At 45.0% G+C, this 15638-nt stretch overlaps 1 protein-coding gene across 1 annotated transcript in view; it reads right to left on the bottom strand.

Moving 5' to 3' along the window:
* Window positions 1-3694: 3694 nt before the first annotated feature.
* Window positions 3695-15638, bottom strand: part of LOC122377471 (chloride channel protein 2-like) — a 50913-nt gene continuing 38969 nt past the window's right edge. Inside the window, exons 4-6 of the mRNA XM_043357525.1 lie at window positions 13009-13105; window positions 6269-6399; window positions 3695-5595 (exon numbers count right to left, since the gene is read on the bottom strand). Coding sequence (XP_043213460.1) covers window positions 5467-5595; window positions 6269-6399; window positions 13009-13105 — 357 coding nt within the window. The 3' untranslated portion in view covers window positions 3695-5466. The remainder of the gene's footprint in view (window positions 5596-6268; window positions 6400-13008; window positions 13106-15638) is intronic.

Below are 15638 nucleotides of genomic sequence, written 5' to 3'. Positions count from 1 at the left end.
CATCGCCTTCCAGCCACCGACCCAGACCGGTGTCATACGGTGTGGGTAGGCTGTGCCGCTTGACAAGTGAGTGAAGCGGCACAGTCTACCGGTACCAGGCGGCTGCTGCCAATGCTGAGCCATAGGAACCCGGTGGATAAAGAGTTGTAGAACATCAATCTGCCACCGAATGTACCAACTACATCTTTTTGCGTTGTGCGATGGCCAATCGCCATAACTATTTCGGCATCAGTTTGAACAAGCGTCATTCAGCATAACCCATCGGCGATGTGCATCACTGTTTGACGGTCGGCAAAACCGGCTGGACTCCATTTAACCATTCATGACTCTTTGTCATTGGGCACAATGTTCGTCATAGGCAAAACACTTTGTCAGATTGTGATAGGGGAAGATGGGGAACACCGCCCCTTGGGGAACACCGCCCACCCCGATATCGGAAGTATAAAAAGGTCTAGGGCGACAGCTGACTGGCTTTTGGCAGCGTGACGACAACAGAAGTGCAGGTATGGGCAGTGCACCGCATTGGTTTAGGTGATTTGCGAGAAATTCCTAATTTTACGTAGGTATCGTGAATACCTTTTATACCTTTCTAGCATAATGGGCAGAAGAACACTTATCTTATTTGACAGTTATTAGTCCTGAAGAAGTATTTTTTTTTACCATAATAAGGACTCATCCAAGCATTACGTGCTCCTGCTCGAGCGATTTTTTTTCCTGCTGACATATTAAAGGGACCCTCCCACCTTCAAAAAAGTTAATGAATTGACATGAAAGTGATGTCGCTCGGTTCAGAAAGAGCGAAAACGAATATCTACCAAATTTCATCGAAAAATATTCACCGGTTTTCAAGATATTAGACTTTTACTTTTGTTTACTTTTTGGGATCTCCGCTGTTCCTAGCGACTTTATTTGAAAGTGCGGCATTTGCTGCGCGCAAAGCAGCATATACCACCGCGTGCTGCCGAACGTTTTAGTAAAAGATTTAAAAATCTTGAGATCTCCGCTGACGTCACAAATTCTAAGGGGGCATACCAATGCATTAGCCCCTTAGAATCCGAAAACTGCAAGTTTGAAATTCCATATCTCCGAATTGAAGCATTTTTCGATGTTGTGAGTGCCCAAACCGGTATTTTCAGGCCATGGCCACCACTTTGGCTATCTCAACTCAAAACTAATGTTAACCCGCGAGTTGCTGGGGGGGGGGGGGCGTTAAACGCCCCCACTTTTTTCGCCGGGCCATAGCATAAAAACGGCGCTTAGGTAACTGTAGGGAATTGATTGAAGTTTATTGTGACAAAGTTTCAAAAAAATCGGTCAGAAAATTTTTGAGATATCGAGGTTTTAGTGACGTCATGATTTCTGAGTTTTCGACCAAAAACGGCATATGTTCAAAAAATCATATAAAATCACAGAATAGACATACAGACATGCCGTAAACGCCATTAGACTGCCAATACCATGAACAATCAAATGGCTATCTTCGATTGTTGATTATCGTTCCGCATTTTCCAAAATCTTGAACTGAATCTTGGCAATTTCTCGTGACTACTTCACGACCATGATACATGCATTTCTTAAATTGAACTTTTTTAGCCAAACACGTACACATATGGTAAAATGAATGTCACCATCGTGTTCTACGCCCCAAATTACCCATAAAACATGTGTCACAGGCTGCGAATATCAGTTTTGATTTTCGGGGATATGTGCCTGCCCGGTTGACCTGACCTTGACCCTGACCTATGCTTGACTGACCCCTATATGGAGCTGACACTCTTGTAGGCCTTATATGATGGATTGCGCACCGTTTTGACAGAGTTTATGACGAGAGGCGCCCATTACGAAGTCCTGAAGTCCATGCTACTGAAAGCCCGATTTCAGGTGTTTGACCTGACCTTGACCTGACCTGTGACCTCAAAATTCAACTTTAAAGTACTCATCTGAAGCGTCTCGTCGCGTTCTTTCGTTTGCCGCCTCGTGCGTTTCGCTGCGCCTATTGGTTCTCGAGTTATCGGCTGGGGGCGTTTAACGCCCCCCCCCCAGCAAACGGTGGGTGGCGAAATACCCCAGCAACTGCCGGGTTAAGGTGGGATGGTCACTTTAAGGGATTTTTTAGAAAAATGCAGACACTTGGGTAATGCCTGAAACAGACTATTTCCGCAGTCAGGAAATCGCATGCGAGAGCCTATCAAAATACCTGACGAACTGTGGAGTGGGATTAGCATTCCGTTTTGCCCATATGCTGAAGGTTTCGCCAGAATGCCTCTCACTGGCGCCACCTATGTGCTGATCGGACGGGTTGGGTTTTGCTTGATTGGCCATCGAACAACGCAAAAAGGTGTAGTAGAAGGTACCTACCTACGTGTGTGTCTCATAAAGCGTGTATTGTATGTATCGTACCTATCTGGCAATTGGGGATTGCAGTGAGAAATAACGGCAGTCACAGCTCTGTTTGCGAAATATATCTGTGTCGCCCATACACCACGAATGCGGTGTGTTTCGTATTTTTAGCTCACCATTTACTGGGGAGGGGGGCGGGCGTTTAACGGCCCACGGACGACTTCTCGCGATAACTCAAGAAGTTACCAGGCGAGCAGCCTGACATTGGCTATACCTTCTCCTGTATCAATCTTACATCGTCTGTAGAAGTGTTGTTTGACTAAATCGAATACGTTTTGAGTTATGACCGATTTTGTGTTGTCACTACACACCAGTTTCGTCCGAAAAGTGGCATATCTATCTTATAAAGTATAAACTCATACAAGACGTTTTAGCATAGAATGGCAATTAAAAACAAGTAACAACCGAAGGCGTCAATAATAACCTACTACAAAACAGCTATCTCGAATTTTCGAAATGCTTAGTTTTGGACCCAAAAGCTATCAAAAAGTTTCCCAAGATTCTGCCACAGGATTTTTTGAAAATTTTCACAAAAGCTTGTTTTTCAAATTTGGGAAAAATGTATACGACAGTACTACGTGAGACCGACCGCAGAGCCAAACTTCAGCACAAAATCTCAAAATTTCACCCCTTAAACGAATATTTTACTCAACAGTCAACATTGTGTCCAATAATGTTATCATTTTGAAATCAGTTTCCGACTTTTTGTAAGCATCTTACAAAGAAGCGAGTGATACCGTTGGATTGGTGAGATTAATCTGAATCTGTCACATTTTTTTTTGGTTGAAATTGTGCAACTTCAAAATTTATTCTTTTTAACACGGCCCTGACCTGAACTTAACACCTTAAATTGCTAACATTAGTTTAAAATGGCACGGGCGATACTCTTATTGAGTTTATGGTAAAAACTGCCCAGAAAACATCTGTCAAATGCCGTTTACATTACTTTTAAAATTGGTGACCTTTTTAACCTGACCTTGACCTTGGCAACTCATTTGTATGATATCAAGGCCTAACTGTGAATACGGTCAATTTTGACCTTTGACCTGACCTTGACAGGTCACTTGAGCTCAAATTCCAATTTTCAGGATACCTACCTGATGGGGTCGTTAGCCCCCCCCCCCCTACCCAATGGCGTTCGGCTGGAGGCTCAGTCAAATACGGGATATAAATACATTGACGCAAGCATCCAAAATACGCTCAATGCACACAAGCTTGAAATTGTGTGTCGTTGCATTTTCCTAACATATGTAGATGTGCAATGGTTGGACATGATCAGAAAAAGAAGCAGAGACACGCATGATATGATGTATTACGACAGAGCCAACAAGCCACTCGGCTCACCGCGACAGGACCACCACGGTCTCTGCATTGAAATCTCATCTCCATGAACGGAATTGGATCATACCTACCTTGATGCCACATTCAATGATTGACGTGATTAAAAAAGTCCCATCAAAAACTCGATCAAAAATATGATGGATAAAAATAGGACGAAACATACGAACAATAAACCACGAAGACGCATCGCAAGTTACTGTCACTGACAATGGACGATGACACGGTCGCTGGACGGCAGGGACACACAATCGGTACGGCAAGCGCCACCGTCTTCAGTACCCACACGGGGTCACCATTTCCACAGAGACGCTACATCGGCACGTCCGTCTCCACGGCATCGTTAAAATAATTTGGTTACTATACTGCCAGTGATGGCGCTGACATTGTCTACGATGCCAGGTGACAGGGCACCTACCTACATCACATTCAATACAGTAGAACGGCACATTTTGTAATGATCCGACTCGTCACTCTTATTGCCGAAAAATCGATAATCATATCAAATATTATAGCGACATTATACCTTTATAAAAGTCATCATAATATAGCCATTTGATATGAACTGATCACACAGTTTGCTCTCGCTGAGAGAAGAATCGATGTGATGACACTGCCGCCGGTGGTGGCTCTAAATAAACGGTCAACGGGCCGGTGTCGTGGCCGTTCAGAGTCCACGCGCTGCCTACCGGCGGCCGCGGCGCCTCCCCCGGCCCCCTCCCCCTCCCCCCGGGCCACCGGTCTGTCCGTCAGCCGCCGCCACACTGCGCGGCAGTGACACTGTCTCAATCAGTGGCACCCACAACGTGAACGGCCGGTGCGGACTGGCGGCACTGGGTCACGGACTGGCGGCACTGAGTCACGGTCACGGACTGGCGGCACTGGGTCACGGACTGGCGGCACTGGGTCACGGACTGGAGGCACTGGGTCACGGACTGGAGGCACTGGGTCACGGTCACGGACTGGCGGCACTGGGTCACGAATTGGCGGCACTGGGTCACGGACTGGAGGCACTGGGTCACGGACTGGCGGCACTGGGTCACGGACTGGAGGCACTGGGTCTGGGTCACGGACTAGAGGTACTGAGTCACGGACTGGCGGCACTGGGTCACGGACTGGCGGCACTGGGTCACGGACTGGAGGCACTGGGTCACGGTCACGGACTGGAGGTACTGAGTCTGGGTCACGGACTGGCGGCACTGGGTCACGGGACAGGCCCCTGCGGCCTGGCACCCCGCAGCACTGGGAATAATCGGCGTCACCGACCAAGGCGAGAGGCGATTGGAGCTGCCGCCCTCCACCAGCACAGCCGGACGGGGGAGGTTGAAGGGTGAGCGCCATCACCCCCCCCCCCCCCCACCTCTGAAGTCTGAACTGCAGCCGGGAGGGAGCTGGCACGGCCGGCGCCGGGCGCGTCTGTCCAATCCGCGCTCGTCCTTGGGCGGGTCGTGTGACAGCCGTGCCGCCGTGCACACCGTCACCTGTGTCCTCCAGCCCGGCCCGCCTCCTCACTGCCACAGCCCTCTGTAGTCTGTTCACACACCACATGTCCAAGTACCTATAGTAAACTTTCTCACTTACACACCACCCATTACGGCGCACAGTTGTACAGAGCGCTGATGGGCCCCGGCCGCGCGGCCCCGGCTAGATACAGAGCGCTGATGGGCCCCGGCCGCGCGGCCCCGGCTAGATACAGAGCGCTGATGGGCGCCGGCCGTGCGGCCCCGGCTAGACCCGCGAGTCGGCAGCGCCGCCCGCTCCGCCCGGCCCGCCCGGGACCGCAGAGCGTGCCGCCTTGGACGGCTCGCTCGGCTCGGGCGGTGTGTAGTGATTGGCCTTCTGGATGGCCTCCCGCAGCTGTCGGCGCAGCAGAACACTCAGCGTCAGCAGAAACCACAGCGTCAGCAGAAACCACAGCGTCAGCACAACACACAGCGTCAGCAGAACACACAGCGTCAGCAGAACACTCGGCGCAGCAGAACACTCAGCGTCAGCAGAACACACAGCGTCAGCACAACACACAGCGTCAGCAGAACACACAGCGTCAGCAGAACACACAGCGTCAGCAGAACACTCGGCGCAGCAGAACACACAGCGCCACCAGTGCACACAGCGTCAGCAGAACACACAGCGTCAGCTGCTGCGACACGGTTCCCTTGGTCCATTCACCCGTTCCAGTCTCCCTGCTCCTTCCCAGTTTCCCTGTCCCTCACCAGTCTCTGTGCTTCCCTTCCAGTCCCTGTTTCCCCTCCCCTCCCCGTTTCCGTGTTTCCTTCCCAGTCTCCCTGCTCCTCACCAGTCTCCTACTCTTAACCAGTCTCTGTGCTTCTCTTGCAGTCTCCTGTTTCTTTCCAGTTTCCTGTTCCCCTCTTAGTCTCTCTGTTCCCAAAGGCCTAATCTAACATGTAAACTGGTGGTGGTGGTGCGGGGGGGGGGGAGGGGGGAGGACGCCACAGTGATGCCGCTGCCCCCCCCCCCAGTGGAGCTGAAATCGCGTCACTCTCTCCGCTCCCCCTGAAGCCCCACTTGCCTCTTTGAGTGCCACCACACCGATCAGGCGACCGATGGCCGTCACATAGGCGTGGTTCAGGCCCAGCATGGAGAACAGAGAGTGCACCTTGAGCAGGGTGGTCCTCTCGACCAGCTGGAACGGCGCCGGGTCTGCAGCACACACACACACACACATACAGACAGACGTGTCACAGCCGCGCGCTCGGTGGGCTGGTCAGCAGGGCGGTCAATGTCAGCCGGTCAATGTCAGCCGGTCAATGTCAGCCAGCCAATACCAGCCAGCCAATACCAGCCAGCCAATACCAGCCAGTCAACATTTGTGAGTCAACATCAGCCAGACAATATCACTTATCAGTCAATTAATAAGAGCATGTCACCATCAGCCAGACAATATAAGCCAGACAATATCAGTCAATTAACCCGCGCCCCGCTGGGCCATTCAGCCATACGCGCCCTGCTGGGGGGGGGGGGGGGGGCAGATTCTGCCGTAGTCGTAGAAAGACGGGGAAAACGGCAATCGAAAGCTCTCAACAAGGCGGATCTTAAGAGCCCATTTTTTTTTTTTGCTTAAGTAGGTCAGAGGTCATGTCAAGGTCAGGTCAAGGGTACAAAATGCAAGTTTCTACAGTATCGGCCCTGCACCGTAGATGCCGAAGAATGGACTGAGACTGATTGCCCAAAACGTGTTCTTAGGCTACCAAGACAATATTCGTTGCATACAATGTCATGTAAAGGTCAAGGTCAAGGTCAGGTCAGGTCACCAAAAACAAAATATAGAAAAGGGCATGTGCGACACATGTTTTATGGGTCATTTTAGTCATAGAAATCAATAGGCACACTCAATAAGTGATATGTACCACATCTGCATGAATTTCAGGTCAAGGTCAGGTCAAGGTCAGGTCAAGTGAGGTCAAATTTTGAAGTTGGTTGTTAAGGCCTAAAAAGGTGTCTATCTGATGCAGTTTTTCACGGTGAATCGAATGGTGCTATTTGTTTTTCCGTGCGAGGTCTAGAACTTCCAAAAAAAAATAGTTTTCAAAAATTTTGTGTGTCGTGACGTCATAAAATTTTGAATAACTCCCACATGTTGAGCCGATTCATCTAAAATTGGTATGTAGGTGCACGTAGACCACTTCTCTGACATATATTCCGGTTTTTTCGATACACTCAAAATTTTTTATTTTATAATTGTTTTCCCAAAAAGGTCACGTTTTTTATTTTAAAAAAAAATTGGGCCAAAATCCAAAATTTTCAAAAAACCGAAATAGCCACTTGACAAAGTAGAATCACGTATAACCTTTTTTGTTACGCCTTGATTCCTAAATGAAGATGTTAGCGGCGTTTGAAATTTTGCCGTTTTTTAGGCGAAAATGGCGGACATGACGTCACTAAATCGTCATTTTCTCAAACACTTTCCGACGGATTTCGCTCAAAATTTCAGGAAACGTCTTAAATTGATGTATGATAAGGTACTGAAAGTTTGACGTCGTTGGCGTCAAACCCCCAGCAGGGCGCAGGTTAATAACAGCAGGTCACCATCAGCCAGCCAATATCAGCCGGACAATATCAGTCACTCAGTCAACAAACATAGGATGCAGACATGACACTGTCAAGTGTGTCAACTCACAGACTGACTAAACAGCTGGCACGGAGAAAGCTGAGGTCATTAGGGTGGAGGGTGGCAAGACGCCCATGCTGAGAGCAACTGAACATAACTCGCTAATCAGCTGGCACATAGTTATTTTTGCCAGCACCTGATTCGTTTGCCCTTTTTGTTTCAACGGCGAGAGGATAAGACCTAGGTTTATAGCATACCTACCGTATTCTTTCTTCACTTTTGGAAATGCCTGCAAAGTGACGTCTCACCCATGGTACTGGGTAAAAGACCCACACACAAAGGGTAGTTAACAGACATGTGCTTGGATCCGGAAAAATGGATCTGAGATCCGATCCCATGGATCCCGATCCAAGATCCATTCAGATCATAGATCCAACCCCTCAATTTTGTCGAGAGATCTACTGGGATCATAGATCTGACCCTTCAATTTTGTCGCTAGATCCACTCGGATCATAGATCTGGCTTCCCAATTTTGTCGTGAGATCCATTGGGATCATAGCTCATAGGTGCTCAAAATGCTAACAACTTTCTTTCATAAGAAGTTATGATTACCAAAGTATGGTTAGAAACAAACAATCTTATACAAAGGCCATATTAGTAAAGGCATCCAGTTACATTATACAGAATACAAAATAAAGGAGGCTCATGACGGTCACAACTTGAGAGAATTGAGTGACATGAAGATTGTTCACAGTTCACATACCAACAGAAAAGTTTGCATTACCAATTAACATAGAGGTAAGTCAAAGTAATGACTAATGAACAATGCATAACTAGGTACCTACCACATCACAATTCATGTTAGAATCTACATAATGATATTGATAAGACAATCTTGCATTAGACAACCATGAGGCTTTCCAGTTTCCAGCTACCATAATTGATTGATAAACAATAAAAGATGATACTGACACATGTGGCTTGGTTAGGTAAGGGTATTTCAATCTATTGAAAGAAATATTTGATAAAATAAACTGATATAAACAAAAGTATAAAAATATTCAACAGCCTGCGGAAGCGATGGGAAGCGAAATATCAATTGTAATGGCCTTGGATATTTACCGTAAAATGATTATTCAGTATCTAAATCGAACTCGTGACGTCATTTCAAATAACAAATGAGCTAGGCGTTCTACAGAGTATTTATAATGAAAATAAATAAAAAATCAAACTGGAAATTCAAAATTCTGGAGTTTTGTTTTAAAACAATGTTCATTTTTTCTGCCTCACATAATTTTACGATACGAAACGATTGTTTGTGAATATCATCTTTGTAGCGTTGAATTTAATGACGTAAACGTAAGCTGAAACGGTATTATATGGCCTTGAGCGGTGTGCGCCTTGCATCTTTATTTTATTCACTTTTCAAAAGAATAACAATATCTTACGTCATTAGTTTAAAGGGCCTATTACGGGGAATCTTTTGGAATCATTACGGTTTTGGTCAAATTAAGATTTTTCATTGGTCAAACGATAATGACGTAGTAAAACCATATTACCAAAACGTGAGCTGTGAATTTCGTTTGTCTTTTTTTGGGAGGCTCTCTCATAACAAAAGCACAGCATGGCACCACACGTGTGGCACGATTTGGGCACGATGCCAAAAGTAGGTAATCTGAAGAAGTTGATGCCATTTTTGAACTTGTAATTTTATTAGGAAAGTATTAGAGGTTAATTGCTATTCTTACTAAATCGAAATTGTGTTGCACATACTAATAGCTCATACGAACATTCTGGATTCGGATTTCATACTTGGCAGAAGTGGATTGCTGGATTATTTTTAACAAAACTGACCTATTGGCTTCCAGGTTTGATTTCCTAACATCTGTCCATAGGCGGCAGAACAGGGGGGGGTGGCACCAGGGTACAGTGCCCCCCTTAGATTTTGGCATTTTAACATTAGCCCTACTGGCGTTGCATGGAAAGAATGGGACCAAAATGAAAATCTGCAGTGCCCTGCTGCCACTGCATCTGTCTGTACTGTTTGTTCATTGAATTAAAGTGGCTGTAGCTTGTTGATAAGATTGTCATCAGTGCTGTCATGAAAAAGTTACAATTGGTCACAAAAAGTAGCAATATGCATGTTCTTGGTTTATTTTAAATGTAGTACAAATGTTGTTTATTTAAATTCAAAATTAATGATGATACCTAATGATTACAAGTGGTCTTAACTAATAACCATGTCCACAAGTGATAATTCTCAATTGTATTGCACTGTAAGGTGTACAATTATGTAGGATAAGGGTTTCATTGGCTACATGTTGTCGTGAGATCCATACAGATCATAGGTCCTTCACAAATTTTTGCCCGCTGGATCCTCAGAGATCATAGATCCGACCCCTAAATTTTGTCGAGAGATCCATTCAGATCATAGATCCAACCCCTGAATTTTGTCGAGAGATCCACTTGGATCATAGATCCAACCCCTCTATTTTGTCGAGAGATCCACTGAGATCATAGATCCAGCTCTCGGATCCAAGCACATGTCTGGTAGTTAAAAGACCTGATTGGTGTTCAAGTGACTGACTGCCGTTCGTTTGAACTCAGCCATCGAAAGTTGAAGCCATGAATCCATCATAAGCACAAAAATGAAACGTTAAACTCAACAGAGTCAAAAATATTTTCGATGATAACTTTTGACTCAAGAAAGCCACGATATTACTTTTGCAAGCATCGTGTATCTCTCGTCGAGACGCGTCCAATGAACTATTAGTTGACCTTAAAAGGTCATTTTGAAAATTTGAATTCAGGTCAAGGTCATGACCTGACCGAAAATGATCATACTGCATATCACTCGATCCGTATCATCGAGCTGAACACATCTGACGTGTTTTCGCCGCTATAACACGTCTCTATCAATAGTTGTAATAAAAAATGCTGGTGGCCTTTCACGACCTGAGATGACCTCAGGGGCACACAAAGGGGTCACGGGTGCAATTATCCGATTCAGTGAGTCATAATTACCTATAAACCCATGTTTGAGAGCGTTTACAAAGACATTCGTTCAAATGAGGCGCATTTCAATTTTCTCCCATCGACTTATAGTGGAGAGTTCGCAAAATTGACCGTACCTTAGGTCACAGATATCAAAATTAATAGATATTAATTCTATACATACTCATACTATCATTCGCCGAAAGTTTCAAAGCGATCGTTCATTCGGTGTAGCTTTAGCGAGCCTTTGAACTTTTTCTTGGGTAAGGTCACTTGACGTGACCTGGCGACCCGACCTTGAATGAACAATCTGAGCCTGAAATTTTCAGAACATGTGCAGAAAAGATTATGAACAGGTGTACAAAAAACAGCGCCGCTGCGCCGCCGTTTTAGAGATATTCGCGCGAAAAGCCTGGGGGGGGGGGGGGCGTTTTCCACGGTGCGAGTTATGTTCATTTCAGGGTATGTTGTCGCTTCTCTCCCTGAAGTCAGAGTCAAGGTCATAGCTCAAGGTCTAAATCACTTTAAACGAAAATAGTCGAGCTCAAATTCGAGTAATGATTTCGCTCAAAATTTGTATACAGATAGCCCGTGACATGCTGAGTTCAAAAATGGTGACCTTTTTCCCTAGGTCAAACCGTTTGAACTTAAGGGGTCAAACTACTGCGTACCCTATAAAATCTTTGTTTATGGTCCATGGCAGTAGCACATTTAAAAAAAAACCGAGGTCAAGGTCATAGGTCAAAGTCAAGGTCACTTTAACGAAAATATTCGGGTGCAAATTCGAGAAATGATTTCGTTCAAAACTGATATACAGATACCTAGCCCATGGCATGCCGAGTTCGAAAATGGTGACCCTTTTTCCCTAGGTCAAACCGTTTGAACTTGAGAGGTCAAAATACTGCGTACCCTATAAAACGTTTGTTTATGGTCCGATTAAAAAGGAACTCGCCCATCAGTGAGTTTGTCTCATCGAGAGAAAGTAGAGCATTAAAAAATTCTGAGGTAAATGTCATAGGTCAAGGTCAATGTCACTTTAAAAGTCGCCGTCCCTTATCATAAATCTTCGTTCTTGAAGATATTTGAAAAATTCGGCCAACACTTTGTTCGTCTCATCGAGAAACAGTAGCACTCAAATTATTTTTTTATCGAAATCATTACTCGAATTTGACCCCGAATATTTTCGTTTAAATTGGCATTGACCTTGACCTATGACCCTGCCACCTAGGATGTCTTTATTTATGCTATTGTTCCTAGATGAAATGAACACAATGGTGGCCGAAATTTTTAAATATCTCTAAAAATAAAGATTTTATCGGGTACTGCGACATTTAAAGTGATCTTGACCTTGACCTATGACATTGACCTCGGATTTTGTTGCATGTAATACTTTCTCTCGATGAGACGAACACAGTGGTGGGCGAATTTTTCAAATCCGACCATAAGCAAAGATTTTATAGGGTACGCAGTATTTTGACTTATCAAGGTCAAACGATTTGACCTAGGGAAAAAAGGTCACCATTTTCAAACTCAGCATGCCATGGGCTATCTGTATATCAATTTTGAGCGAAATCATTACGCGATTGAACCCGAATATTTTCGTTTAAAATGACCTTGACTTTGACCTATGACGTTGATCTCTGATTTTTTGTGCTACTGCTTCTCTATGAGACGAACACAGTGGTGGCCGACATTTTCAAATATCTCCAAAAATGAAGATTTTATAGGGCACGGCGAATTTTAAAGTGACCTGAGCCTTGACCTACCCCGCGCCCTGGTGGGGTCTGTTTATAACGCGACCTGGTGGGGGAGGGATTTTTGCCCCCCCCCCTCGTATCTCCGAAACTGCTGGACGGATCCGCAAAATTCAAACGGCGTTCGAAAGCCCTGTCACATTTGTTGAAGGAACTCCAATTTCATTGACCTCTACAGCCCGAATTCTACATGCTATATAATTTTTCGAACGGAAGTAAAAGTTACCATTTTCTAATCAAATTCATGTTTCAATGATTTTGACGAAAATTACGAAGGGGAGATTTTTGAAGAAAAAAATTAACGGAGTTCCACCAATGACACATGAATAGAGAATAGAATTATTTCATTCACTTTTGTCAGATATAGTAAAGGATGGTAAAGGTGTGGGCGGCCAAATTATACTGCCGGCGAAAATCTTTCTATCCTCCCCCACAGGTCCGGACCTGACATACCGATTTTGCAGTTGGCGAAGTCGACCTGCTTGTCGAGCTCCTGTTCTTCCCACCTCTTCTGCTGTTCGTACGACATGTCCATGTCCAGAACTGTGGGCTGGGAGGGCAACGATATCACCACACACAGAGCCGCGGCGTCATATCACCGCACACTGAGCCGCGGCGTCATATCACCACACACAGAGACGCGGCGTCATATCACCGCACACTGAGCCGCGGCGTCATATCACCGCACCACAGAGCCGCGGCGTCATATCACCACACACAGAGCCGCGGCGTCCCACCTGAGTCCGAGTACAGAAGTCTTGCTGGCAAAAAGCGCGGTGTACGGCGCATCTCAGATCAGAGACACATATATCACATCACCAACTGCCTTCCAGACCAGAGACACACATATCACATCACCAACTGCCTTCCAGACCAGAGACACATACCGTAAAGTGGGGCTATTTGAGACAGTGGGGCTATTTGAGACAGTACGGCAGTGGCTTAGTAAAATTGCTGTAAAATTAAAACCGTTTGATATTTTTGATCAATTTTTGCTCTATCTGATGTGGAATTTAACAACGAATTCCATGGATAGGGTTTTTGAAAATTTTGAAATTTTTAAAAAAGAAATTTGGCATTACATGATAAATACAGAAAAACCACAATTTAAGTTATACGAAAAGCACCCCTACCTGCAGCTTAACATGGTTGAAGTTTTAAAAAATTTGCAACCGAATCTATCGTAACTATCGTTTTACTTATGGGCTAAGCACATTTTACATGAAAAGATTATATATTGTTAGCGGTAGTGACAACAGTGTAATCCGATGTCTCAGAATCCCGATGCCTATCCACCTCGTCAAACCTCAACGTATACCAATTACAGCTGATGATTGTGATGTCAAGGCCCTAAAACAGGTGATATGATGCATCTTAAAGACTTACCGTCATCTGCCTAAGGTGTATCAAACGTTCGAAAGGAACACCGATAAATCGGCCATGGGTTCATGGTACTTTTAGCAGCAAGCAATATTTACACATTGTAACTTAATACGACCATCCAGTTTGTGACGATATTAGTTGCCTTTATGAATGTGTGCAATGTGCATAGAATGTGTTTCATCAGTCACTGACGGGGTCGGGATCGACCCATGTTTACTCTGGTTGACCATAAGCACCATTGAAAGTTATCTATCATACATACTTACTGCTAGGTGAGCCTTCAGTATATTGATGCAGTGCGGTAACCGGCCATTCGATACAACATGCAGTGTGAGTGATCTAGAAAAATCGATATAAAATCAAAACCGTTTGACCTTTTTCTGTTATTTCTTCACAGGTTGATATGCAATGGAACAATCGATCATGCATATCGCTCATTCAACCATTTTGGAAACTGCTTTCCCCTTTTTAATGCATTACGGTGCGTTTAACGCAGTAGCGAGCCTGTCTCAAATAGCCCCACCAACTTTCGGCATATATGTTTTACACCACCAGATATAAACACAACAACTTTATTTGACAATTTCACTATCGTTTACTTAGAAATAGTCCTAGATAATCATCCTGTGATTTTTAGAGCTTAGGATCACATCACATTATGACAACCCTAGCATAAAGTAATGCAATTTTTAGCAGACCGAAATGCTATGTCCAGCAAAAAACGAAAAATTTGATTTTAAGGGGTATATAGCTGCAGTTAAAAGATTTTTTTTTGCCAGAATTATCAAAATTTAATTTCCAATCGCATGGCGTTAAAAGAATTATCCCTAGCTTGACCAATTTTCTTCAATTTCCTTGCAACCAAAACTGTCTCAAATAGCCCCACACTATGGGGCTATTTGAAACATGCTTCAATTAGAAAAATAATTTTATTTATGGCTACTAGCTGAACCAAAATTGACCTATCTGAAAGCGGTTACAGAGAACTATGTTTTTGCAATTTACATGCAATAGGAAATATCAACCGTTTTGAAGGGAGAGGCCAAAAACAGTAAAATCCGTTTCAAATAGCCCCACTTTACGGTACATTAGCTTCGCCACGGTCATAGGCGGCGGAACGGGGCAACGTGCCCCCTTTAATTTGGGAACTTTAACATTAGCCCTATAGGCGTTGCATGGAAAGAATGGGACCAAAAGTCGGCAGTGCCCCCCCCCCCTTAGTTGAAGGTGTTCCGCCGCTTCTGGCCACGGTGGGGCAAGCGTGGCAGCTTGCCCCTCTCCCCCCCGCGTATTTACAAATTGCAACCGAGCTCCGCCGTAGGGTATTTTATTTCCGCCGTAGTGTATTTCACTTGGGGTATTCTCTACCATACATCTGCCTGAGCTTGGGGTAATTACAATTTGTCGGCGACGTTCAAAAATGATGCACTTTTTTCGCAGTATAGGTTATCGCATGTGCTTATTTTTGCCTTTTTGGTTGCGCTTTTCCCTCGCCCGTATAGGGGGAGGCATTGAACGGACCCCATCGGTTTTTCGTGAGTAACTCGCGTAAAAATCGTCCGATCGCGACGAAACTTTCAATACTCCCGAATTTATCAATTTTACACCTACCTACCCTGAAAATTGCATGACCCTGACCAAAATGACCTTTGACCTGTGACCTATTTCTCGAGACCATGTTTGGCCCGAATCGCGATTCG

This window comes from Amphibalanus amphitrite, unplaced genomic scaffold (assembly GCF_019059575.1).
Source record: "Amphibalanus amphitrite isolate SeventyFive unplaced genomic scaffold, NRLGWU_Aamphi_draft 000045F_arrow, whole genome shotgun sequence".
In the NCBI taxonomy this organism is placed as follows: Eukaryota; Metazoa; Arthropoda; class Thecostraca; order Balanomorpha; family Balanidae; genus Amphibalanus; species Amphibalanus amphitrite.
The sequence above is the reverse complement of the archived record's forward strand: the minus strand, read 5'-3'. Positions and strand labels throughout refer to the sequence as shown.